Source organism: Myotis nattereri, assembly GCF_964212035.1.
Source record: "Myotis nattereri genome assembly, chromosome: 10".
Classification (NCBI taxonomy): domain Eukaryota; kingdom Metazoa; phylum Chordata; class Mammalia; order Chiroptera; family Vespertilionidae; genus Myotis; species Myotis nattereri.
This window is the reverse complement of record NC_138085.1, coordinates 41,779,207-41,802,837: the sequence shown is the minus strand read 5'-3', so window position 1 is coordinate 41,802,837 and position 23,631 is coordinate 41,779,207. Positions and strand designations below refer to the sequence as shown.

Genomic DNA, 23,631 nt, shown 5'->3' with positions numbered 1-23,631 from the left:
GAAATCAGCAATAGGAACTGTCCGTCACCACAAAGGGCTCCCCCTGCTAGCCCGTCATGGTCGCCCCCATCCCTGCCCCAGCCCAAGAGAGTTCTTTGAAAGAATGGGAATTGGTGAGAGAGGGACCCTAAAATGGGTCCTTAGGCTGGGGGGATGCGGGGTAAGATTGGGACTCTAGGGAGAAACAGTTTGCTCCAGTCTGTTCTGGAAAACACATACAGTGGGGCCTTGACTTACGAGTGTCCTGACTAATGAGTTTTTTGAGATACCGGCTGTCTCTCGGCCAATTTTTTGCATTGAGTTGATAGAGTAATTTGAGTTAACGAGCTCCTTAAGAGTTCGAGTTCAGTCTAGGAATGAATTAAACTCGTAAGTCAAGGCCCCACTATATCTGGTTTCAAATTGGCTGCCCTGAGTCACCCAGACTGGGGTGCTGGGAGGGGAATCCTGAGTCTGGAATGAGACAGATGGGTGACTGGGGAGGAGCTTGGGTTGGGCAGGTCCAGCCACCACCCAGTGTCCCCTCTGCCTTGCCCGGCAGACCTGTGTGGCACTGCCCTGGCCCAGGGGAAAGCACAGTTTGTTCAGCCACCCGCCCAAAACATACTCCTCCATTTGCACTTGCTGCCCTGGGCTAACAGTGTGAGGAGGGGCCGGCTGCATGGGACGCTGAAGTGAAATATAAGAAATGAGCCAGGGTTCTATGATCAGATGGAGAGAGGCCTGTCTTGGTTCTCAGGGAGCTGTCAATATTATGAGTCAGAAAGGCGTAAGGAACCCAAGGCTGATGGAGGAGACAGGCTCAACTCTGGGGCATACAGACCGGTGACGGCAGCAAAAGAGAACTCTCCAAAAGGGTGTGGGTGCTAAAAAAGTAACAGGTTTCCTCCCGCCTTTTGAGTTCTTCTAGCTGGGCTAGTAACCATGTTACCAGAGGTTAACAGGAGAAAATGGAATTTTAATACATGCACACCTAGAATTCATAAAAGCGTGACTATTCCAAAGACAGGGAGGCAAAACTGGATGTATGTGTCATTTTGGACAAAGGAGAAAGGGGGGGAGTGGAGTATTAGATTTTACAAGTAAAAATGGGCGATTTGCAGGTACTTGGGGAAGAGCGGGTGCCTGCAGGTAGATTTTGGCTGGGCAACCCAGAAACCAATGGGGCTGGCGAGGGGGTGGGGGATTAATTCTAACTGTGTGATGCTCAGGTGATTGTGCTAAGGGGCCCTTGCTGATGCAGATTTCCCCACCTGATCTCTTAGGAACAGGGAGCAGGTCAAAGGTTCTCTCTGAGTCTTTTGTTTCTTAATAACCACTTTAAAATCCATATCCCAAAAGACAGCTTTGGGTGGCAGAACTTTGGTCCCCTTCAAGGGCATGACACAGGAAAGAGACCAGATGTGTGGTGACTCCGGGGTGCTGGAGGACCCAGGGGAGGCTTCCTGGAGGAGGTGGCACTGAAGCTGATCCAAGAATGATCCTCCCTAGGTGTTCAAAAAAAGATGATAATGGAGTTGCGCAGGGGAAGAAGTACCCCGTATGGTCAGGGAAAGGGGTGCAGGAAGATTGAGGGGGGAGACCAGGAAGAGATGTGGTGAGGGGTGTGGGGCTGTAAGAGCACCTGAAGTGCCAGGCCAGGGGGAGGAAATGAGTTCACACTGGCTGCAGGTTGGGGTGGAGGAACCTCAAGAAATGAGAGAAGCCAGCCAGACCCCTGTGCCCCCCTTCCCCCATCCTCCTGCTTCAGGTGGCCTAGGGCACCTCCCAGATCTGGAATTGCTCCAGGAAACCAAGTTTCCCTGTTTACAGTTGACTAGGGGGAGGAGGGGAGGAGAGAGGGGAGGGGTAGCCACGGGGCAGGCAGGCTGGTTGGCTCTCTCCAGCTCCGGCTGGGCCTGGAGTGCTGGACCTGCAGCAGCCGGCTCGGCTCTGGCACTCCACTCCAGCCCCACACCTCACCATGGCCATGGAGGTAGACAGCAGGCCTGGGGGGCTCCCCAGCAGTGGTTGCGACCTGGGCGCAGCTCGCCAGCACATGCAGGCGGTCACCCGAAACTACATTACTCACCCCCGTGTCAGTGAGTATGACCCCCAGTGGGTGAGCGCGGGGTGGGCTTGGTCCTCAGGCACTGCTTTTTAGCCTCAGGGAAAGAGGAGGACCAGAGGGTGGGGGAGTGGCCTAGGGGGCTTTCGGTCCAGTGGAGTGATACCATCAGCTGCCTGTGCAAGGAGCCACCTCTGCAGGTGGAGAGATGCGGGTCTGAGCCCAGGTTACCCCAGAGGGGAGGGCAGGGGAGTCATTGCAGGAAGCTCCCCATCATCACTCTGGAGGAGGTGGCACTGCATGGAGACCCCAAGTCCAGAGAGAGCACCCACCTGCCCCTGAGAGTGTGTGTGTATGTGAGTGAACACGTGTATTTGGGGTATATATCCAGGCCCAGCATGAGGAAACGTGTGATCGCGTGTTCTTGGGGGGGATGTGTAGCAATGCAGAGCTGGTGTGCATCCTCCGGATGGGAATTACGTGACACTGTGTGTCACATCGATGGGTGCATGCCACGTGTGTATTCTGGGGTGGATGTCAGTGTGTATAGCCAGGGAAGGCCTGTGCCTGCGTGTTCTCACCTTCATTCATGTGAGGATATGTGTGAATGTGTGTGAATGTGTGTGATCAGAGTGAAGAAATGCGGGTATCTGTGTCATTTTGGACAAAGTGGGAAAGGGAGACACTGTGTGTGCAACTTGTACACTCAGGGTGAGGGTGTGTACGTGTGCGTGTATATGCTCAAGCGTGCATGCTCATGGGGTGAACACGGGGAGGTGTGCTCAGGTGCTGTCTATGTCTGTGTGTGTACGGCCGGGGGAGGGGGAGCGCCTGGCGTCCAGGTGTACAGGTGTGTGCCCGAGTGCATCTTTGCAGGCTTCAGAGGGCGTGGCCCTGCTGTGGCTTGAGGGTCTGTCCTGCAGAAGTGGCCCAAGTTCAAGTGTCTGGGGCAGAGAACCCGTGAGGCCTGAGGACCAAAGGGAGCCCTTTGCCCCGCCATCTCTCCTAGTCCAAGGTCACTTTCCCTGCCCAGGCTTATTCTAGAATTCTCAGCAGCCCGGCCCACTGGAGGAAACCGGCCTGGCCAGCACCAGCTGAGCAGAGCCAGAGGCTGCTAAGAGGGTGTGTTTGGGGAGAAGCTGGTGTAGCACAGCCACCTCCCTCCTCTCCAGTTACACATCTGATGGGGGGAGGAGTGGCCTGAGAGGCAGCTTGGAGCCCAGTCTGCGTTTGGGAGTGGAGCCCCAAGGCCCTAGGAGGAGTCCAGGGTGTGAGGCACCTCCTTAGGCCCCAGCAGGCACTGAGGGTGGAGTATGTTCCGCTGAGGAGCTGCTGAGAGGAGTGGTGTAAGGTTGATCCAGATGTCCTGCCAGCTCTGCCCTGTGTGGGTGCAGAGAGGATGGAGGCCCAGATCCTCCCCAGGGCCAAGGGGGTCCCCAAGGCCCAGAAATATGCAGCGACTGGGCCCCTTTTGGGTCCAGAGCCCAGGCCTGGAGACCTGAGAGGAGTCCGCTGACCCTCATCCAGTCCCATGTGATGGGAGGCTCCTCCCGTCTCCCTCCTCCCAGGAGAGCAGCCGGGGTCCCGGGGTCCCGAGTGGGCTGTGGGTTCTGGAGTCCGGACCTACATGCTTTGCTTTCCTTCTCCCTGGAATGTACCCCCCCTCCCAGGAACCCTGCAGGCTGCACTCCCCCCCCCCCAGCCACCCACCGCCCCCCTCAGATGCCTCTCAGCCAGTTCCTTGTTTATAGTCAACAAACCTGGGTCAAGTGTGACCCAGGTTGGAATCCAGGGGTGGCAGCAACCTCCCCCGCAACCCCAGGTTTGCAAGTGTGCTGCTCCGTGTGGCCCCCACTCGGACAAGTGTGTTAACACACAACAGCTGACCCAGAGCCAGGGGCAGTGCAGGGGGAGCCCCTTCAGGCTCCACAGTTGTGTCAACGATGTCATTGCAATGACAAAGGCCATCACCTTTGCTTTGCGGCACACCAGTGTCCTCACAGGGTACATCCTGGAGCCAGCCCCAGGCCCGCCTTAACAGCCCCCACCCCCAGGGCAGGCAGGGTTCCCCAAGTGCTCTGCACCTGCAGCTTTCACCAATTCCCTCCTTTCCTCCTCAGGGCCCGAGGGGTAGGTACAAAACCCAGAGCTTCTGCCCTCCTAAGCTGAGCCGGACTCCTCCTCCGAGTCTGGCCTTCTACCCGGGGCCTATAAGCACTTCCAGGAGAACTTTGTGTAGAGACAGAAGGGGCATAGGAGAAGGGCAGCTGGCTCCCAGCCCCAGGGCTCACGGGGCCAATGGATGGAGTGAATCCAGGAGGCTTCCTGGAGGAGGAGGTGGCCTGAGGCACTTCAGTGGCTGGGGAGGGAATGGGCCAGAAAGAAGGGGGGAGGTGGAGTTGGGATGGAAAGTGAACCCCAACATATCCACTCCAGGAAAGAAGGGACCCCTTTGCCACCCCCAGAGCTAGAGTTGTTCCCCAGGGGAGGAGGTGGCATGGAGGTGGTATGGGGCACAAGTTGCTAGGCTGATAGGGTAGGGGTGGGGCACAGCATGAGCAAAAATGATGATGGCCAGGCTGGTGGCCTAGCTGGTGGGCTGGAACCAGGTCAGATTGCCCGGGGGCTTGAGTGCCACACCACTGGCTGCCTCGGTTTCCTCAACTGAAAGGCCAGGGAGGTTACACTGAGAGTTCCACCCAGCAGGGTCTTGGGCTATTCTAAGAACCCTCAGCTTCTAGCCCCTGCCCCCCTTCCCTAATCCCTCCAACAGGATCAGGGAAGAGGTGAGGGACCTGCTGCCCCGGGCTTGCCCCCACCCTGGCCTCACGCCTGGGTGCCCGCTGCAGCCCTCTCCCAGGACTCTGCAGGTGTGTGGCTGGGCCGCCCTAATTAGTGGGCTGCGAGAGCGCCCTGCTGAGTCTTTGACAGGGAAGGCGGTGGGGAGACAGGGTCAGGGAGGGGCTCCCCCAGCCTGCAGCCCAAAGTGCAACCCAAAGTGTCAGCTAGGACAATGGAGAGGGGGTGGGCCAGCAGCTGGAGGGAGAGGCTGTAAAGGCTCAGGAAGGCCTGTGGAGGGAGTGCCCCTCCCCGCCCCTCTGGTTCAGCACCCTGCCTCAGTACCCCCCTGCTCCCCTTCTGGTTCAGCACCCTGCCTTAGTACTCCCCCTGCCCCCCTCTGGTTCAGCACCCTGCCTCAGTACCCCCCTGCTCCCCTTCTGGTTCAGCACCCTGCCTCAGTACCCCCCCTGCTCCCCTTCTGGTTCAGCACCCTGCCTCAGTACCCCCCTGCTCCCCTTCTGGTTCAGCACCCTGCCTCAGTAACCCCCCTGCTCCCCTTCTGGTTCAGCACCCTGCCTCAGTACCCCCCTGCTCCCCTTCTGGTTCAGCACCCTGCCTCAGTACCCCCCCTGCTCCCCTTCTGGTTCAGCACCCTGCCTCAGTACCCCCAAGCCCAAGAAGGACTAATCTAGTGGTGCCCTCCTCCTGTTCCTACGTTTCCTAGTTGTCTAAACCCAGGAAAGCCTTGCAGTTATCTGGGCAAAGACACCCTCACCCAGTGGGTTTTCCTAGCTCGGTTCTCAGTGAAAGTACAGTGGGGCCTTGACTTACGAGTTTAATTCGTTCCGAGACCGAGCTCGTTAAGGAGCTCGTTAACTCAAATTACTCTATCAACTGAATGCAAAAAATGGGCCGAGAGACAGCTGGTATCTCAGAAAACTCGTTAGTTGGGACACTCGTAAGTCAAGGCCCCACTGTAACTCACATCCAACAAAAGTAAAGAGTCTGACCACCAGGGGGCGTGAGCGGGGCCCTTTAGTTCCCTTGGTGTGGGGTGGCTTGGTGCCAGGCTGGCCTACAAGCATAGGCAATGTGGTCTGAGAAGGACAAAGAGAGGATCCCAGCCGCTCCTCTGCCACCAGCGTGCTGTGTGACCCGGCTGGCTGCTCATCCTCCTGGGCCCTGTGCTCCTCATCCTCCTGGGCCCTGTGCTCCTCGCCTGCTAAAAGGGTGTTTGGACCACTGGCCCCTGGGCTGTCCTTCCAGCCTGGGAGTGACCCAGCCACCTCACAGACCCTGCCCATCCTGCCTGTCAACTTCCTTCAGCCCAGCCGTCTCGTTGGGGCTTTATAAGGACCCCAGGGAAGGTCTCTGGTACCCGAGGGGTGTGGGTGAGGGAGGGCCCCAGGGCCCTCAGCCAGCCCCCCGAGGAGCCAAAGGAGGCTCCCTGGCTGCCCAGCATGGCTGCTCCCACTGGGGCCCCAACAGCAGCGAGGACGTGTCTTCTGATGTGAAACCCAACCGCTCTCTGCAAGCGGAGCTCATTTCCCCTGTGCGGGTCTCTGCAGCCACCGTTGGGCTGCTTCCTCCTTCCTTGTCGCTCTCTCTCCTCCCCCCCCCCCCCCACCCCGTGGGCACCTGGCGGACCTGGGGCTTCCGGGAGCCTCCCTGGCAGGGCCTCGGGGCAGAGCAGGGTGCTGGCTGGTGTTTCTCACGGATGCCTGCACCCCCTCCACACACGGGGTTCAGTCAGCCTGGGGTGATGGAGAGGAGTGTGGTCCTGGGGAGGCAGGGGAGGGCCATCGGCCACGGCGGGGGGCTGGGGGCTGGGGGCTGGGGGCTGGGGGCTTTTGGGAAGCACTGGGTCAGAGAGGAGGGAGTGGGTGAGGAGGGGCCGGGCGGAGGGGAAGCAGCCTCAGGGATGAGAAAGGCCTCTGTGTGGCTGGGAGGGGAGGACTCAGGGGCCTCTGCCCTGGCCCGGCCCTCCCCCAGCTCCTGCAGGTGTCCAAGGCGGTGGAGCCCTGCAGGCAGGGGCATGACCCTTACAGCAATGGTGGCTGGCTCTGTCACAGCTAATGACCCTGATGGCCCAGGCCAGGGAGGGGATGGGCTGTGCTTAGCGGGAGGGAAGGGAAGGCCAAAGATGCCTGTGTGTGTGTCTGTGTGTGTGTCTGTGTGTGTGTCTGTGTCTCTCTGTGTGTGTGTCTGTGTGTGTCTATGTGTGTGTGTCTGTGTGTGTGTTTGTGTGTATCTGTGTGTGTGTTTGTGTCTCTGTGTGTGTCTGTGTCTCTGTGTCTCTGTGTGTGTCTATGTGTGTGTGTGTCTGTGTGTGTGTTTGTGTGTATCTGTGTGTGTGTTTGTGTGTATCTGTGTGTGTGTTTGTGTGTGTCTCTGTGTGTGTTTGTGTGTGTCTGTGTGTATCTGTGTGTGTTTGTGTGTGTCTCTGTGTGTGTGTGTGTGTGCGTGTGCGTGTGTGTCTGGATGTGACACCCTTCCCCACTACTCCTTCCCCAGCCTACAGGACCGTGTGCAGCGTCAATGGGCCCCTGGTGGTGCTGGACCAGGTCAAGGTAAGACTTTGCCTCTTCCCAGGCACCAAGGCCAAATCCTGGGAGTCCCTGACCCCTGGGCAGGATTTGCAGAATTTCTTCTAAATTGCCCTGCCCCTAGATGCCCCCCTGCCACTCACGCCCACATCTTCCTCCCCAGCTCTCTCCCAGCCACCCGAAGTTCCCCTTCCTGCCTTTCCAGTGGGGCCCACTCTAGGCCTTGGGGGACCTGCTTCTATCGCCAAGGAGCTGGGGAATCCAGGCTATTGCGCCTCTTTCTTCAGCATTAGAATGGCCACATGTAACTTCCTCAGCTTGGTACCGCCTCATTGTCAGTGTCCCATCCACTGGGGGCATTTGGCCACCACCTGGCAACATGTTACCTCCCTGTCCACTTCCCCCCACTGTGTGCTCCTGTTGGGCATGGATGGTGTTTTATTAATCCTGAGCTCCCAGAGCCCCTCACTGCCCATCGTAGGAACTCAGCATGTTCAAAGGATGGGTGAGTAAGTGAATGAGATGAATGAATAAATAAGTTTTAGCATGACTAAATATGGACCTGTCAAAACCTGAGCCAGCACTAGCTGGTTTGGCTCAGTAGATAGTGTCGGCCTACAGACTGAAGAGTGCCAGGTTCAATTCCAGTCAAGGGTACATGCCCGGATTGTGGGCTTGATCCCCAGTAGTGGGTGTGCAGGAGGCAGCTGATCAATGATTCTCTCTCATCACTGATGTTTCTATCTCTCTCTCTCCCTCTCTGAAATCAACAAAAATATTCAAAACAAAACAAAAAAAAACCTGAGCCAACTATACTAAAGAAATCAGACCCACTCATTTCTGGAAAACAGATTCCACACTCAGTGGACATTGCTGTTTGACCCATTAATGTTGGGGACGCCCTGGAGGCAGTGTGGGGGAGCAGTTATGTGTGTGTGCACTGGGGCCAGACAGTCTGACTCAGGCTTCTTGACTTTTAATCCCAGCTCCATCTCACCCTTCTGCTAGCCACCTGTCAGTTCTAGATCAGCAGCATCAGCACCAACTGCAAACTTGTTAGAAATACAGAATATTGGGCTCCACTCCCAATGGACAGAACTAGGATTGTAAATCCCAGTTTCCTCATCTATCAAGTGATGATAGTGCTGCTGTGAGGATCAAATCAGGTAAATGTGTAATTCCTGGTCTCCTTGAGAACAGCCAGCAATAGCTCTGGCTGGAAGGCAGGTGCGCTCATATGCCTGATTAAACATCGGTGCCATCTCCTGCCCCTCGCCCACCTCCACCACACTCCCTGCGACACCTGTCAGCCTGTAGGACCCGCTGCCACATGAAGAGTCAGTACCGAGGCAGACACCCATTTCCGCAACTGTAAAGTGGGCGGGACTAGGAAACTGGAGTTAGCTCCCCAGACCTACGGTTCTATGACGATCGCACACATCTGGAACTCTCAAAGAACAGGACAACTGAGCGATGGCCCCTGGGCTTGCGAGGGGAAGGAGAGGGGTCGGTAGTGTCAGTTTTGTAAGTTCAGAAGGCACCTTTATGCACCCCTCTTCACTGTCTCACACCCCTTTCCCTGTTCTAGAGTTGCTTGGGCAAAATGCCACAATTCCTCCTCTGCAGCGCCACCTCCCGTCCGCATTGACTCACACAGGCAATTAACTTCCTGCTCCCATCCTCAGATAGAAAAATACTGGGGGACGAATTTTGTGTAGATCAGAGGTTCTTAGCCCAGGGAATAGGGGCCTTGAACTTGTATGCAAACGTTTGAAGGTATGTGTTCATGTCCCTGTGGAATTTCTGGGTCGTTCCCACCGTTTCATCTGATTTTCCGAGGTGCAGGTTCCTGCCGGTCTTCCTAAGAACTTCCTGATCCTCCGGGTGTGTACAGCAGCCGCCCTGTGCTTGGGGGGGCTGGTTGAGGACTCAGTTGAACCACCAGCAGAGGGGACGGGTTGTCCTGCACCATCCCCACTCCCTGCAATGCTCTTAGCAACCCACAGTGAGAGCTGAGAGGATCAGGCTTGCTCAGTAGGTGGCTGGGAAACGGCGATCCTCCCGGTAAAAGCTCGCTGTTGCTCAATGGAATTCTGCTCCGGACTCAGTGGCTATGCCCACCACTCCCTACAAATGAAACCCAACACAGGAACGCCCACAGCCTGGCATTCTCTTCCTGGAGGAGTCCAGGCCGCACCCTCCGTGCCTGGGTGTGCTGGTTCTGACTGTGGTCTCTCTGCTATTTGAAGGTCCTCTTCTCAGATTTCATCTTTCAGGGACACACATTGTGCCACTCCGTCTTCACTCTCCTTTCCTCCCCGCCCCCCCCCCCGCCCCCGCCCAGAAACCCACATGAAAAGGATGGCTTTTTATCACCCTGCTGCCTGGTTTCTATTGGGCCCGTTGTCTGATTTCCTTGGGGCCCACTCTGGCCTGTGTCGGTCCAGTAGTTTTCCTCCGGAGGTGAGCAGCCCACCTCCAGCTCCGCAGAGAGGCCCGCGGCGGGCGCAGAGAGCAGCAGAGGGACAGAGCCAGGACTCATTCACTGGCGGCCCAGGCCGCACAGCCCTTGCTCGCGGGCTCCCTCTTGTGGCTGAGAAGCCAAAGGCGGCTGGGAGTTAGCAGCCCAGCGGACCTCCGAGCACCCCTCTCCGGCCTAGCCCCCTCCCCCAAAACCCCCACTCCAAAGGGTCTGAGAGGTGGTTGGGGGGACAATCAGGTCGCCTTCCAGGCATCTTCTTCACAGGTCGAGGAGGGACCCAAGCCAGAGCTTCCCCCGGTGACTATCAGGGCTGCATACCCTCCCGCCTCAGGTTCAACCCCAGCAGGGGTGCCCCGGGGGAGTGGACCCCGCGCTGGTCACACCCGGTTGGCAAATTGAGCCATCCGTCCCGCCTCCCTGGCCATTAAGGTCACTAATTTGTGAAGAGCAGGGGATAAAATGATAGTAATGATGGTCAATAACCATTTGAACATGTTCCAAATTTTTATTACTTTTTGATTTTTAAAAAATGCTCCTTGGATCTAGTGAAACAAAGAAAAGACACATAAACTTTAACTATCTCCCCCCAACCTATTGAAATAGCCCATGTGAACATCCTGCTATATATTGGCAAATAGAGGCATGTTTTTCTCTCTCTCTCTCTCTCTTCCTCTCTGAAATCAATAAAAATATTTTTTTAAAAAAAAACAAAACAAAACAAAAAAGCATGAGCCAACTATAAAGAAGTCAGACCCACTCATTTCTGGAAAACAGATTCCACATTCAGTGGACGTCACTGTTTGACCCACTAATGTTGGGGACGCCCTGGAGGCTGTGTGGGGGAGCAGCGATGTGTGCTTTTTCATGTCTCCATTTATTCAGGGCTTGTTTTATGTTCTATCAGGTTTTATCATTTTTCTTGTACCTTTCTTGTTACATTTATATCCAATATTTTATGAGTTTTGGCCCTATTGTGGATAGAATGCTTTTTTGTTGTTGTTTCCTCTTCTGCTTGTTGCTAGAAAAGGAAGAAAAGGAGTTTAATTTTTTATGTTTATTTTGTATATAGCCAAATTCTCTTATGGATCCGGGGGGTTGTCGTTTTGTTTTTGTTTTGACTACAGCCTCTTGGGTTTTTCTAGCTACTAGCAGTACATAGCATCATGTGCAAGTCAGGGAGCTTATGTCTCTTGCTATTGGCGTTATGTTTGTTTCGTCTCCTGTAATCTGGAACGTTTCCAGAGAGACTGACATTTTTGAAGAATAGAGTCTCCTCCTCTGACCACTTAGAAAAAATAGTACATTCTCCATTTATGGTTTTGGCATACTTTTTTCTTTTTCTTTTTGTTTGGTTTGATTTGGTTTGATTGTTTCTCTCCCCTCCCCCCCCCCCCAAAAATTAAGTAACAACAGTGATACAGGCGGCTCTGTGTTACTGACTTTATTGGAAATGAAAATGGGTTTCGCATTTCACCGTTTAGCAGGATGTTGATGTTGGTTTGGGTAAATACTCTAGTGTTCAAAGAGTTGCCTTCCACTCCTGTTTTACATAAAATTGTATTAGAAACAGCTGCCGAACTTTGTCAAACACCTTTTAAATTTCTATTTACCTAAGCCTATGGAGTTTTTCTTCTCACTTATGTTGACAAACTCATTATTATAATTATTATTACTATTATTATGTTGTTGTTGTTGTCAATTGTTGGCAAATTCCCTAATGTTGATTGACCTAGGCTTGCATTCTTGGAATGAACCTTACTTGTAATTTATTTAATACACTGATTGATTTATTGAGTAACAATTTATCATTTCTGCATCTATATAAGAAATTGGTCTACAGTGTTTGGAGGGCTATGCTCTTTATCGGTTTAGGATTTGGGGTTTTCATTTTGCCGTTTTGTTTCCTTCTAATCTTTATTTTCTGTTTATCTTATTACTCTGTCTAGTTCCTCCAGTGCACATGGGACAGAATGATGGCGGCAGGTGCTGTTGTCTTGCTCCCAATTTTAATGGATGTCTATACGTTATGCCATTGAGTATAATATTTTCAGTTGGTTTTGGGGGATACTTTTGGGGGTTAAGGAATTTCCCTTTTATTCTCTGGTTTTTTAAAAAATATATATATTTTATTGATTTTTTACAGAAAGGAAGGGAGAGGGATAGTTAGAAACATCAATGGGAGAGAAACATCGATCAGCTGCCTCCTGCACATCTCCTACTGGGGATGTGCCCACAACCAAGGTACATGCCCTTGACGGGAATCGAACCTAGGACCTTTCAGTCTGCAGGCCGACGCTCTATCCACTGAGCCAAACCAGTTAGGGCTATTCTCTGTTTTTATAGAGTAGTTTTGTTCTTATACTTAAAAATTTTTATTGGGACAACATTGGTTAATACATTATATAAATTTCAGGTGTACAATTCTATGATGCATCATTAGTATATTGTATTATGTGTTCACAACCCAAAGTCTAGTTTCCTTTCATCACCATATATTTGACCTCCCAACCCCTGTTCTTGTCTTTTGTTTTTAATCATGGATAGGTTTGAGGTTTATTAACGTTAACAAAAAAATGTTTGAGATGACCACAAGTTTTAAAACCTTTTTATCCACTAATAAATAAATTGCATGAATAGGCTTTCTAAAATTAGACTAATTTTGAATTCCTAGAATAATCCCAACTTTCTTTTTATTATTTTTACTTTGTGTTTATTTTCATGTTTGCTGCTTTTTTAAAAAAAATATATATTTTATTGATTTTCCACAGAGAGGAAGGGAGAGAGACAGAGAGTCAGAAACATCGATGAGAGAGAAACATCGATCAGCTGCCTCCTGCACACTCCCCAACGGGGATGTGCCCGCAACCCAGGTACATGCCCTTGACCAGAATCGAACCTGGGACCCTTCAGTCCGCAGGCCGACGCTCTATCCACTGAGCCAAACCGGTCTCGGCTCATGTTTGCTTTTAAAATTTTTTTATTATAAGCATAAATCTTTACAAGCATCACTTATGTTGATATATATGGGTTTTCATTATTGTTTAGTACTAAATGTTTTCAAATTCTTCTATATTTAGAATGCCTTTAAGTCCCCAAAAGTATGAAGTTTGTCTGTCTTGTTACTGATTTCTATCTTCCTCTGAGGATGATCAGAAAACACGGTGCAGCTTGATGTGTCCTACGGGTCATGACACAAAGCGATGCCTTTTTAGTCTTTTCCATTTCACCTGTCATTTGTTTTATTTCCTCTAATGTCCAAGGAGTATTTAGAAAAGTACTTTGATTTTCCAGAATATTAGAAACTTTGTAGAGAGGGGTGTTGTCTTTCTACCATTTATTTTTATTGGCTTAAGATGATAACTCGCTCCGTGAAGTAAATGAGCATCTGGGAAGCCAGGTGAGGGAGCCCAGACAATGCTGTGCGTTCTCCCCAGCACTTCCCTGGGGAGGAAAGTGTGGGTACAGGACTTAGCTCTCTTGGTGCAGATGAGAGCTGGGACCAGTGTCAGTGTGGAGGGGCCCAGCCCAGCCTCCCTGGCCCAGCTCATAGCTTCCTCTAGACACGGGTAATGATCGGGAACCTGGGTCCTGGAGTGAGCACGGTGTGTTCATTAGTCTCCAGGAGCAACTGGACCATTCAAAAGACCTAAACAGCCACCATCGCTACTAAATTGCATTGAGCTGTTATGAGGTGCTGAGGGCCAATTAACGGCTTTACATATGTTATCACTTTTTCTCCCCATCGCAGCCCTGTGAAGTAGCTATGATTATTATTATCCCCATTTTAAAGATGAGAGAACTAAGGCTCAGAGAGATTACATAACTCCCCAAGGCGACACAGCTCCTGAGCATCAGAGCTTCCATTCGAACTAGTCTTCCAACTCTGAAGTGGGTGCTTCTACCCATTCAGGTACACTGCCTGCAGAAAAGAATGCAAACTTGCCACTTTCGGTCCCTCACGTGTGTTTCCAACCCTGTCTGAGCACAGCAGGGGGGATAGAAGCTTGGGACTGGATCGAGGAGGACTGGGAGGGGACCGGGACTTGACCTCTGGTCTCAGTGTTGTTCTGGGCTGCTCTCCCTTCCTGCCAGTTCGCCCAGTATGCTGAGATCGTCAACTTCACCCTCCCAGATGGGACTCAGAGGAGTGGGCAGGTGCTTGAGGTGTCCGGGAGCAAGGCAATTGTTCAGGTAAGTGGTGCCAATGAGATGCTGGCTGGGTGAATAAATGAATAAACTCACAAAGGTCCCACATCATCTGATAAGCTCCAAAGGCAGGGAATGCCCCATTTTCCTGAGAGTGCCTTGCTCAGAGCTGGGCATACATGGAAGAATGGAGGCCCTTCTCTCTAGCAAGCCCCTTATTAGAGTCATTAACCTCTTTCTTGTCCCATAGGTGTTTGAAGGGACCTCCGGGATTGATGCTCGGAAGACCACCTGCGAATTCACAGGGGACATCCTACGGTCTCCGGTGTCAGAGGACATGCTGGGTGAGGGGTGGGGGTGGGGGTGGGGTGGGACAGGGGTGGGTATGCTCGTCTGTCCTGCCATCCAGCGTCTCCACCAAGCATTTAGCACACGGCATTGTCACTGCCTGTGTACACGTCTGCCTCGCCTGTGAGCTCTCTGAGGTCAGGGGTCATGTCTTCTTCTCTCTTTGACCCTCGCCCCCAGCTCAGGGCCTGATTACAGCAGGTGTTCTGTGAATGAGGAAGGCAGCCTCAATAAACTAGAGGCATCGTAGGTAGCCTTCTATGTGGGTCAGCCTGAAGAGGACTGCACAGCCCTTAATTTTCTCCCAAGATCTGCTCTACCTGGCCCTCTCCTCTCCCCAACCCCCCAAATCACCCCATTAGAGTGGTTGTTCTGGGCCAAGACCTTGCCTATAAAGGTTTCCAGGAAAAAAAGGAAGACTCCCAAGGGACAGTCACTGTAGCCAGCTCTCTGGGGGTAACCGAGGGTTGAGGGGGAAGGAGACAGAGTACTTGGCATGTGGGGGGCAGTGGGAGCTGGTGGTGGTGTGGGAGGTGGGCAGCAGTGCGAGACCCAGGGCTGGCCCTGAGCATTCTCCAGTACCCCCTGCCTACCCCCAGGTCGGATTTTCAATGGTTCTGGCAAACCCATTGACAAGGGACCGATGGTCATGGCGGAGGACTTCCTCGATATCAATGGTGAGTGACCGGAAATTCTACAGGGCTTTTGGGATCCAGCCCTCAACCCCTTTCCCCACCCCCAGTCATCACCTCTGCCAGCTCGTCCTTGAACGTTCTGCACCAGACACAGGCCAGGGCTCATCTCCAGGGCTGATCAGACTAATGGCCAATCATGTGTGATAGGAGAGCAGCAAGGGCCCTCTGTCCCCCCAGGGCCATACAGCCTGAGTACTGCCATCAGCACGCCATGTCCAGTCCGTAGATGCCTCATTGCTGTGCAGGTTCCACAGGTGCCCCAAGACCACTCCCCTGCCTTCCGGTTCCCTGTCCCGCCCCGGAGAGCTGGCTGGGGCGGCTGCACAAGCAGACTCAGCCCCCCCAGGCTCTCCCCCATTCCAAGGGAGGCCGTCTTGAGCCCTCCAGCCCTATCGCATCAGTTTGCTGAGGATGTGAGGGAGGACCTCTTGGCTGGCTCAAGGCCACTCAGCAAGTGGGAGGCAGAGCACAGAACACACACCCACTCAAACAGGAGGTCTCTGAGCCCGCCCTCGGGTCGCCCTAACCCTGCACAGCACCTGTACGTCCGGAGGAGGGCCTGGCTCTGACCACGGGGCCCTCAGCCTGAGCTCCCGCCCCCTGAGGCTTCCAGGGCCCCAGGGCAGCACTGTCCAAAGGGGGCACTGGGCATGGGGCTACTTAAACGAACTCATTCAATAAAATAAAAATAAAAAAAAACACATTTCAGGTGCTCAGTAGCTGCCCGATGAGGGGGTGCCGTAGAGCCCATTTCCATCGTAGCAGGGAATCTGTCCACAGTGCTGCTCTGGAGGTGGAGGAGGGCTGGGGAGGGCGACGGAGGACTTGAACCATTGAGCATGGTCCATGGTTGCCGTCTCCCAGGCCAGCCCATCAACCCCTACGACCGCATCTACCCTGAGGAGATGATCCAGACGGGCATCTCTCCCATTGACGTCATGAACAGCATTGCCCGTGGCCAGAAGATTCCCATCTTCTCAGCAGCTGGGCTCCCCCACAACGAGGTCAGGCCTGTGGGAGCCCCCGGGCACCACCAAGGACAAGGGACAGGGCAGAGGCGGGCGATAGCAGGTGGGCTGAGCAGGCAGGGGTCAGCTGAGCTGGGGTCCTCGGCATCCAAACTGGCAGTTGTCCTCTGGCAACTCAGGTCTGCACAGGACTCCTCGTCGTGCCCAAGCAGGTCTCCAAACCTCTGCCCAAGTGAGTGGGGCGCTCCCTGGCTCATGAGAGAGCCCCTGGGTAGCCGCGTGGTGACAGCCCTGCTCAGCGGTCAGCTCTACCCACGGGGCCTTGTCATGGGCTTTACTCCATGCACCGAGTGAGCCTCTCTCATGCCAGCCCCACGGCCACCGCAAGCCCCCCGGTGCAGGTTCCTGCCTCGCCTCTGCCACCAAGAGTGGCAGCTGGGGTGACAGGGCTCCAGATGCTCCTCCCCTGACCACCTCACCTGACACTCCTGGCTGTGCCCCAGCTCACCCTCGAACTGTCTGAGCGGCCAGAGGGCACAGCACCCCGTCCTCCACCTTACACACCCGTCTGGTCTGTGTGGCTGCTGGCCCCTCACCCCGCGGCCGGGGCAGCTCTGTGCCCAGATAAGCCCCAGCAGGCTGGTGGGGGGCTGGTGGGGGAGGCGCAGGGGTCTGAAGGCCAGGCTGCCCCACACCCAGGCTGGGGCCCTTGCTCTTCGGCACTAGCATTCCGCCTGCTCCTCCTGACAGGCGCCCTCAGCCCTTTAGCAGCCGCAGAGCAGGGCAGTGTCTCCCATGGGGAAAGCTGTAAGGCCTGGGGTAGCCTTTCATCTCTGTGGGTCCCTCCCAGTGAAGTCCTGGCAGGAGGACAGACTGGGGACTGTCCATCCTCCTCAATGGCAGTCTGTGCTGAGGGCTCTGACATCCGTCCTCCTAACCCCCCCACCCCAGATCGCTGCCCAGATCTGCCGCCAGGCGGGGCTAGTGAAGAAATCCAAGGCCGTGGTGGATTATCACGACGACAACTTTGCCATCGTCTTTGCAGCCATGGGGGTAAGAGGGGCTGGCAGGTGGCAAGCTCTGGAAGCTGTGGGTGGGCAGCCTAGTCTCCCCGGGCCCCTGGCGTGGCCTGATCTGATGGCGGAGGCACACTCCTTCTCCGAGAGAAGCCGTCAGCGTCTGGGCCTGTAGGTGGGAGAGGCAAGAGCGTGACTGAAGGGGTGCGGTGGGCTAGGTGACTAGGGCCACGTGTCCCTCAGGGCACCCCAAAGGCCATGGCAGCTATAAGATGAGTTCACAAGGGAATTTGGGGAGACAAGACAGCTGTGGGAGGCAGATACAAAGGCCCGGGGGTGGGGGGTGGGCAGGAAGTTAATGGGGAGCAGCTGGCCAAGGAAGACGGGATGGTCCTGAGCAGAGCTCACCCTGGAGAAGCCCGACACTCGGGTCTGATGAGACTCTACCTAGGACTGGGCAGCGAACCAGCTCTGCCCCCTCAACCCCAGGGCCACCCCAGTGACGGTTAGACAGTCAGTCCACAGGCTTCACGGAGAAGAGATAGGAGGGCCCTGCCCTCAGGCCACAGGGCCCGCCCCAGCCCTCCCTGTTGTGTGTCCAGGTGAACATGGAGACAGCGAGGTTCTTCAAGTCCGACTTCGAGCAGAACGGGACCATGGGGAATGTCTGCCTCTTCCTGAACTTGGCCAACGACCCCACGTGAGTCCTCTCCTGGGGCCGCCTGCCCGGAGGCAGCAGGCCTGTCCCCTTCCAGGACCCAGAGTCCAGGGGCTCAGGGGTTCCCCAGAGCTACAGCCAGGGGCCAGGGCTGGGAGAACCACCCCTTGTTGTGCAGAGGGGGAACCTGAGGCTGGTAAGGGGTAGGAATCCCTCGGGAAGAGACAGAGGGAGCGGGACCAGCACCCTGCCTGCCGCCTGCAGTCCCTCTGCTCCTCCCACAGCCTGCCATCAACCTCCGTCCCAAGTCAGGGCTCCTCATCCTTCCAAAAAGTCAGCACTAATGAGATGTTGCCCTAAACCATTTGTTTAGAAAAACCTGCTATTTTACAGTTTAGAAAATGTGAGTTTAAAGTGGGGGTCAAGTGGGTGGGAAAAAAAAAACCCAATTCTAATGAACTGCCCTGGGTATTGAGCGTTCCCCCAAAACTCAGTGACAGACTTCTGCAGGCCGGGATGACATCACCAAAGGAGAGACCCACAGGCACCCAGCCCGCCCACCCCGGGGACTCAGGAATGCTGAGTGGAAAGGGGTGGCCAGGGCCCAGCAGTCACACTAAGTGCTTGGTCACACTAAGTGCTCGGGAACAGTGGGGGACCAGTGAGGAAAGGATCCTGAGGACGAAGTGACAGGGCTCCAGCTGACCTCAGGGCGGATGCCCCAGGGGAAAAGGGAGCTAAACCAGAAGCCCCTAGGCCTCCCTCTGATATGCCAGAGCCTCTCACCTTCAGGCCACAGAAACGGGGCACTGTCATCCTCCTCAGATACTCCTAGGCCTGCCTGTCCCACTCGCACCCAGCTCCCCGCCTGCCCAGCTTCTGTTTCTTTCCCGCCTTGGACCACGGGCCGAGAGTGTGGGACCTGGTAGAGGGACAGCCCTGACCTGGGGGCTGGGAGAGGGGCTGGTGGTGTCCACGCCTCGGCTGCTCTGCACAGTCCCAGCTCCCAGTGCCCTCCCCACTCGGTACTGGAGCTCCACAGAGCACAGGCACTCCAACCCTGACCGTGTCTCCAGCATCGAGAGGATCATCACCCCTCGCCTGGCACTGACCGCTGCTGAATTCCTCGCCTACCAGTGCGAGAAGCACGTGCTGGTCATACTCACTGACATGAGCTCCTACGCCGAGGCCTTGCGGGAGGTGAGGTGGCTGGTGAGGGGGATCAGGTTCATCCCAGCCCCTGCACCCCGGAGCTCGCCCACCCAGGCCGGCCCCCAGTCCATTTCCCATAGTCACTGAGCCTCCAGTCACCATTCCTTGTCTCAGCCTCTCACCCCCTTCTTATCCCAATGCCCATGGATGTCGCAGGTCTCAGCTGCCAGAGAGGAGGTGCCGGGGCGCCGGGGCTTTCCCGGATACATGTACACAGACCTGGCCACCATCTACGAGCGGGCGGGCCGTGTGTCGGGCCGGGGCGGATCCATCACTCAGATCCCCATCCTCACCATGCCCAATGACGGTGAGCCTCCTCCCTGCCCGCTGCTCTCCGCAGCCCCCTGCCCTCCCTGCCCACCCCACACTTCAAGGGCCCGTGCTTCCTTGCCCAGATGTGCAGTCGTTCTGTTCCTCCATAGGGTAGATACTGTCCGCTCCTTGCCCCCATCTACTCCTTCACTCCCACGATGGGAAAGGACCCAGGTGGCCCTGGGTGGGTGGAGACCTGGTCCCCATCTACACTGAGGCCAGTGAATTTCCTCGTAGATATCACCCACCCGATCCCAGACCTGACCGGCTTCATCACAGAGGGGCAGATCTACGTGGACAGACAGCTTCATAACAGACAGGTACTGTCCCCTCCCCAGCCGCCTTCTGCTCTCTCCACCCCCTCCTGTGCCTCATGTCTCTGTGAATGAGGAGAAGCCAGGCAAGGTCACCCCACACAGGTGACCCCCAGGAAGACTGGTTCAGGGACAGGAGGCAGGTCTGGGTAGACTCCAGCCTACGTGCTCCGGGAACCTGAGAAAATGATTTCACCTCGCTGACCCAGGTCTCCTCTAAGATGGGAATAATAATACTCATCACACAGTTGCATTTTGGAAGATAAAATACGTTGGCAAACAGAAAGCACCTAGCAGATAGTAGATACTAAAGAAATACCCCTCTCTTCCCTTTCCCGAACAGAAAACAATGGGTAACCGACATGAGTAGGTGGTAAATATGTGCCAACGGGTTAGCAAAGGTGTTCAAGGCGACAACCCCTAGGACTTTTTCCTCTTTGCTGGGCAGGTTCTTTCTCTGTAGCTACTAACTTAAGCTTCAACCTGGTTTCGTCCAACAATCAAACGTTCTGAAATAGTGAGGCTTTCATTAACTGATATCATGTCATCTCCCCCCTTCACATGTCGACACCTACACACTCAAGCCCTAGAGTTTGTGAGAGATGCAGGAGGGCGGTGCGACCCACTTCTCTGTAGGATGAAGGGAGGACCCCTGACAGCCAGGGGTGGGGGGGAATAGCAGGGTGGGAAGGAGGGAAAGTCTGGACCTTGCCTTCTGCCACACCTTCTGCGCCCCCAGATCTACCCCCCCATCAACGTGCTCCCTTCCCTGTCGCGACTGATGAAGTCCGCCATTGGTGAGGGCATGACAAGAAAGGACCATGGCGATGTCTCTAACCAGCTGGTAGGAAGGAGCGGGCCCAGGGGCTCCAGGAGGTGGAGGTGGGGCGGGTGGGGGGGGGGGCTGGTTTCAGATGCTGAAGGGCTGAGACCCATCCAACCACGAGCTGTTCTCCTGGCAAAACCCCTCATCGGAGGCCCTGGGGCTCAGGGGATGAGCCTACGGTGACCGCGCCCCCTCTGCCCTCCCCAGTACGCCTGCTACGCCATCGGCAAGGATGTGCAGGCCATGAAGGCCGTGGTGGGGGAAGAGGCGCTCACTTCCGAGGACCTGCTCTACCTGGAATTCCTGCAGAAGTTCGAAAAGAATTTCATCAACCAGGGTGAGGCGCTTGGGGTGCTCAGGCAGTAACCCCCTTACCCCGACACACACACACACACACACACACACACACATACCACACATACACACGTACACACCACACACATCACACACACATACACACGTACACACCACACACATCACACACACATACACACGCACACACCACACACACATGACACACACCACACACACACACACACCACACACATCACAAACACACCCCACACACACACACCACACATACGCACACACCACACGCACACACCACACACACACCCATCACACACACATCACACACACCACACACACACCACACACACACCACTCACATCACACACACACACCACACAACCACACACACACCACACACACACACACACACCACACATCACACGCACACACCACACACACCCCCACACACACACACACCACACACACACACACACACATCTCACACACACACACATACACACCACTCACATCACACACACACACACACACATCTCACACACACACACACATCTCACACACACACACACACACACACACACCACACACACCACACACACCACACACACACACACCCTGACACTCGTGCTCTGCCCCTAGGCCCCTATGAGAACCGCTCGGTGTTCGAGTCGCTGGACCTGGGCTGGAAGCTGTTGCGCATCTTTCCCAAGGAGATGCTGAAGCGCATTCCGCAGAGCGTGGTCGATGAGTTCTACTCCCGCGAGGCGGCGCCGCAGGACACCACGTCCGACACTGCATTCTAGCCCCGTTCGCGGCACCGTCCTGGGACCCCTGCCCCCCGCATCACGCCCATGCACCCCTCCCCCCCCCCCCCCCGCTCCGCCCCCCATCCTGAAGGTTCCATACACCTGAGCCAACCGCGCCACCCTCAGCCCCCGCCGGCTCCGCTCCATCCCTCTCCCTGGCTTCCTAGCGCTGGGAAAGAACAGATTGTCAAGCCTGTGTTCTATGTCTTGTTCTGATAGGAGCATTTGTATTTGTATTTTAAAAGCCCCCAAATGAAAAGTAATTGAGGTGAAGAGTTTCTCTTATGTGCAAACAAGATTGGCAAAGCACTGCTAATGGTTCGAGCTGCGGATGATGGGTACAGGAGGTTCGTTAAATTATCCTCTCCACTTTAAAAACAGACAAGAAAGCCTCGCCACATCCGTGTCTTCTAACAGCTGACAGCAGAATTTCTCTTCGGAAGATATTTATCTTTGTTAGGAAATATCTTGATACATTTCTTGGGTGGAGGATGGGCTCCAGGCCACAAAAGATTCGTCTGACGCTCACCAGTTCTGCCTGAGAGAGGCTAGGGAAGAGTCCGGTGTGCTCCCCAGACAGGAAGGGAGCCGGGAGTTGCTGGAGAGAGAGCCTGCGTGACCTGGGGAGGGGGGTGAAAGGCTGAGAAGCCCCCAATTAAAAATGGATGAAGAGCATCCAGGATACTGGATGTTGCTTTGAAAGCTGCTGCCCTTCTTCAACACCATCCCTCCTGTCTCCTCGGCCCCATCTACTAGGAAGCCATGAACACTTGCTAAGAGGCAAGGAGGACAGGAGGAATGGAACTTCCGGAAAAGGGCTGAGTTCCATTTCTGGGTCATTGTGTTGTGGGACCAGCCAGAATTCTTGGATCAAGATCTGACATCACAGGAGACCCTGGGGATAAAAGTCCCATTCCCATGACAACTCACAGCCATTTAGGGAAAGCTTTTGGGTATCCACAGGGCATAGGGTTGTTTTCATTTAATAACAGTTTTATTGAGACTTAATTTACATACTCTACAATTTATCAATTTGTTACTGTACAATTCAACACCTTCTAGTATATTCACAGAGTTGTGCAACCATCACCACAATCAATTTTAGAACATTTCCATTGGTTCAAAAAGGAACCCTGTCCTGCTAACCAACCCCTCAAACCGCTGTCGGCCCCTTCCCAAGCCCTAGGCTTTGCCTATTCTGAACATTTTGGCCAGTGTTGCTCAGTGGTTGAGTGTCAACCTATGATCCAGGAGGTCACGGTACGATTTCTAGTCAGTGCCCATGCCCAGGTTGTGGGCTTGATCCCCAGTGTGGGGCCTGCAGGAGGCAGCAGAACAATGATTCTCTCTCATCATTGATGCTTTTCTCTCTCCTCTCTTCCTCTCTGAAATCAATACAAATATATTTAAATTGGATCAGACAATGTGTGGTCTTTTGTGACTGGATTCTTTCACTTAGCATAATATTTTCAAGGTTCATCCACGTTGTAGCATGTATCAGTACTTCATTTCTTTTTATTGCCAAATAATATACCACAGCATGGATATACCACCTTTTGTTTATCCATATATCAGTTTATGGACGTGTGATTGTTTCCACTTTTGGCTACTATAAATAATGCTGCTATGAACACTCATGGACAAGTCTTTATGTGGACATAGGTCTCCATTTGTCTTGATGCCCCATTTGGAGGCATCAAGGGAGAGTGAAATGACTGGGTGTCAGATGGTGACTTTATGTGTCATGTTTTGAGGGACTGCCAGATTGCAAATCCACTTCCGAAGTAGCTACCCCGTTTTACATTCCCACCAGTAGTGCACAAGGGTTGCAATTTCTCCACACCCTGGACAACACTTATTATCGGTGGTTTGTATTATAGCCATCCTGGTGGGTGTGACATAGCTCACTGTGATTTTTAGTTCCCTTAGGATCAAAGTTGAGCTTCTTTTCATGTGCTTATTGGCCGCTTATATATCTTCTTTGGATAAATGTTTATTCAGGTCCTTTGCCCATTTTTGATTGAGAAGGGGTGAGAATATAGATTGTTCAGTAACAACACTGACTCAAGCAACACTGATTGACTATGTTCTAAAAAGTTAAAAGGCAAACTGAGGGAAATACTGACAACAACAAAAATATATAAAGGGTTACTATGTTAATAAGT

The 23,631-nt window shown here is 54.1% G+C and overlaps 1 protein-coding gene across 1 annotated transcript; it reads left to right on the top strand.

Annotated features, from left to right (window-relative positions):
* Positions 1-1,963: 1,963 nt before the first annotated feature.
* On the top strand, positions 1,964-21,736 carry ATP6V1B1 (ATPase H+ transporting V1 subunit B1; the record flags this gene model as incomplete). Its single annotated transcript, XM_081101299.1, has 14 exons — positions 1,964-2,081; positions 7,343-7,398; positions 13,949-14,047; positions 14,253-14,346; positions 14,950-15,027; positions 15,910-16,049; positions 16,965-17,066; positions 17,632-17,729; positions 18,764-18,887; positions 19,056-19,206; positions 19,449-19,531; positions 20,265-20,369; positions 20,559-20,688; positions 21,300-21,736. The coding sequence occupies 14 exons, from the start codon at positions 1,964-1,966 to the stop codon at positions 21,461-21,463; spliced, it is 1,542 nt and encodes a 513-aa protein (XP_080957425.1). The 3' UTR covers positions 21,464-21,736.
* Between the last annotated feature and the right edge of the window lie 1,895 nt (positions 21,737-23,631).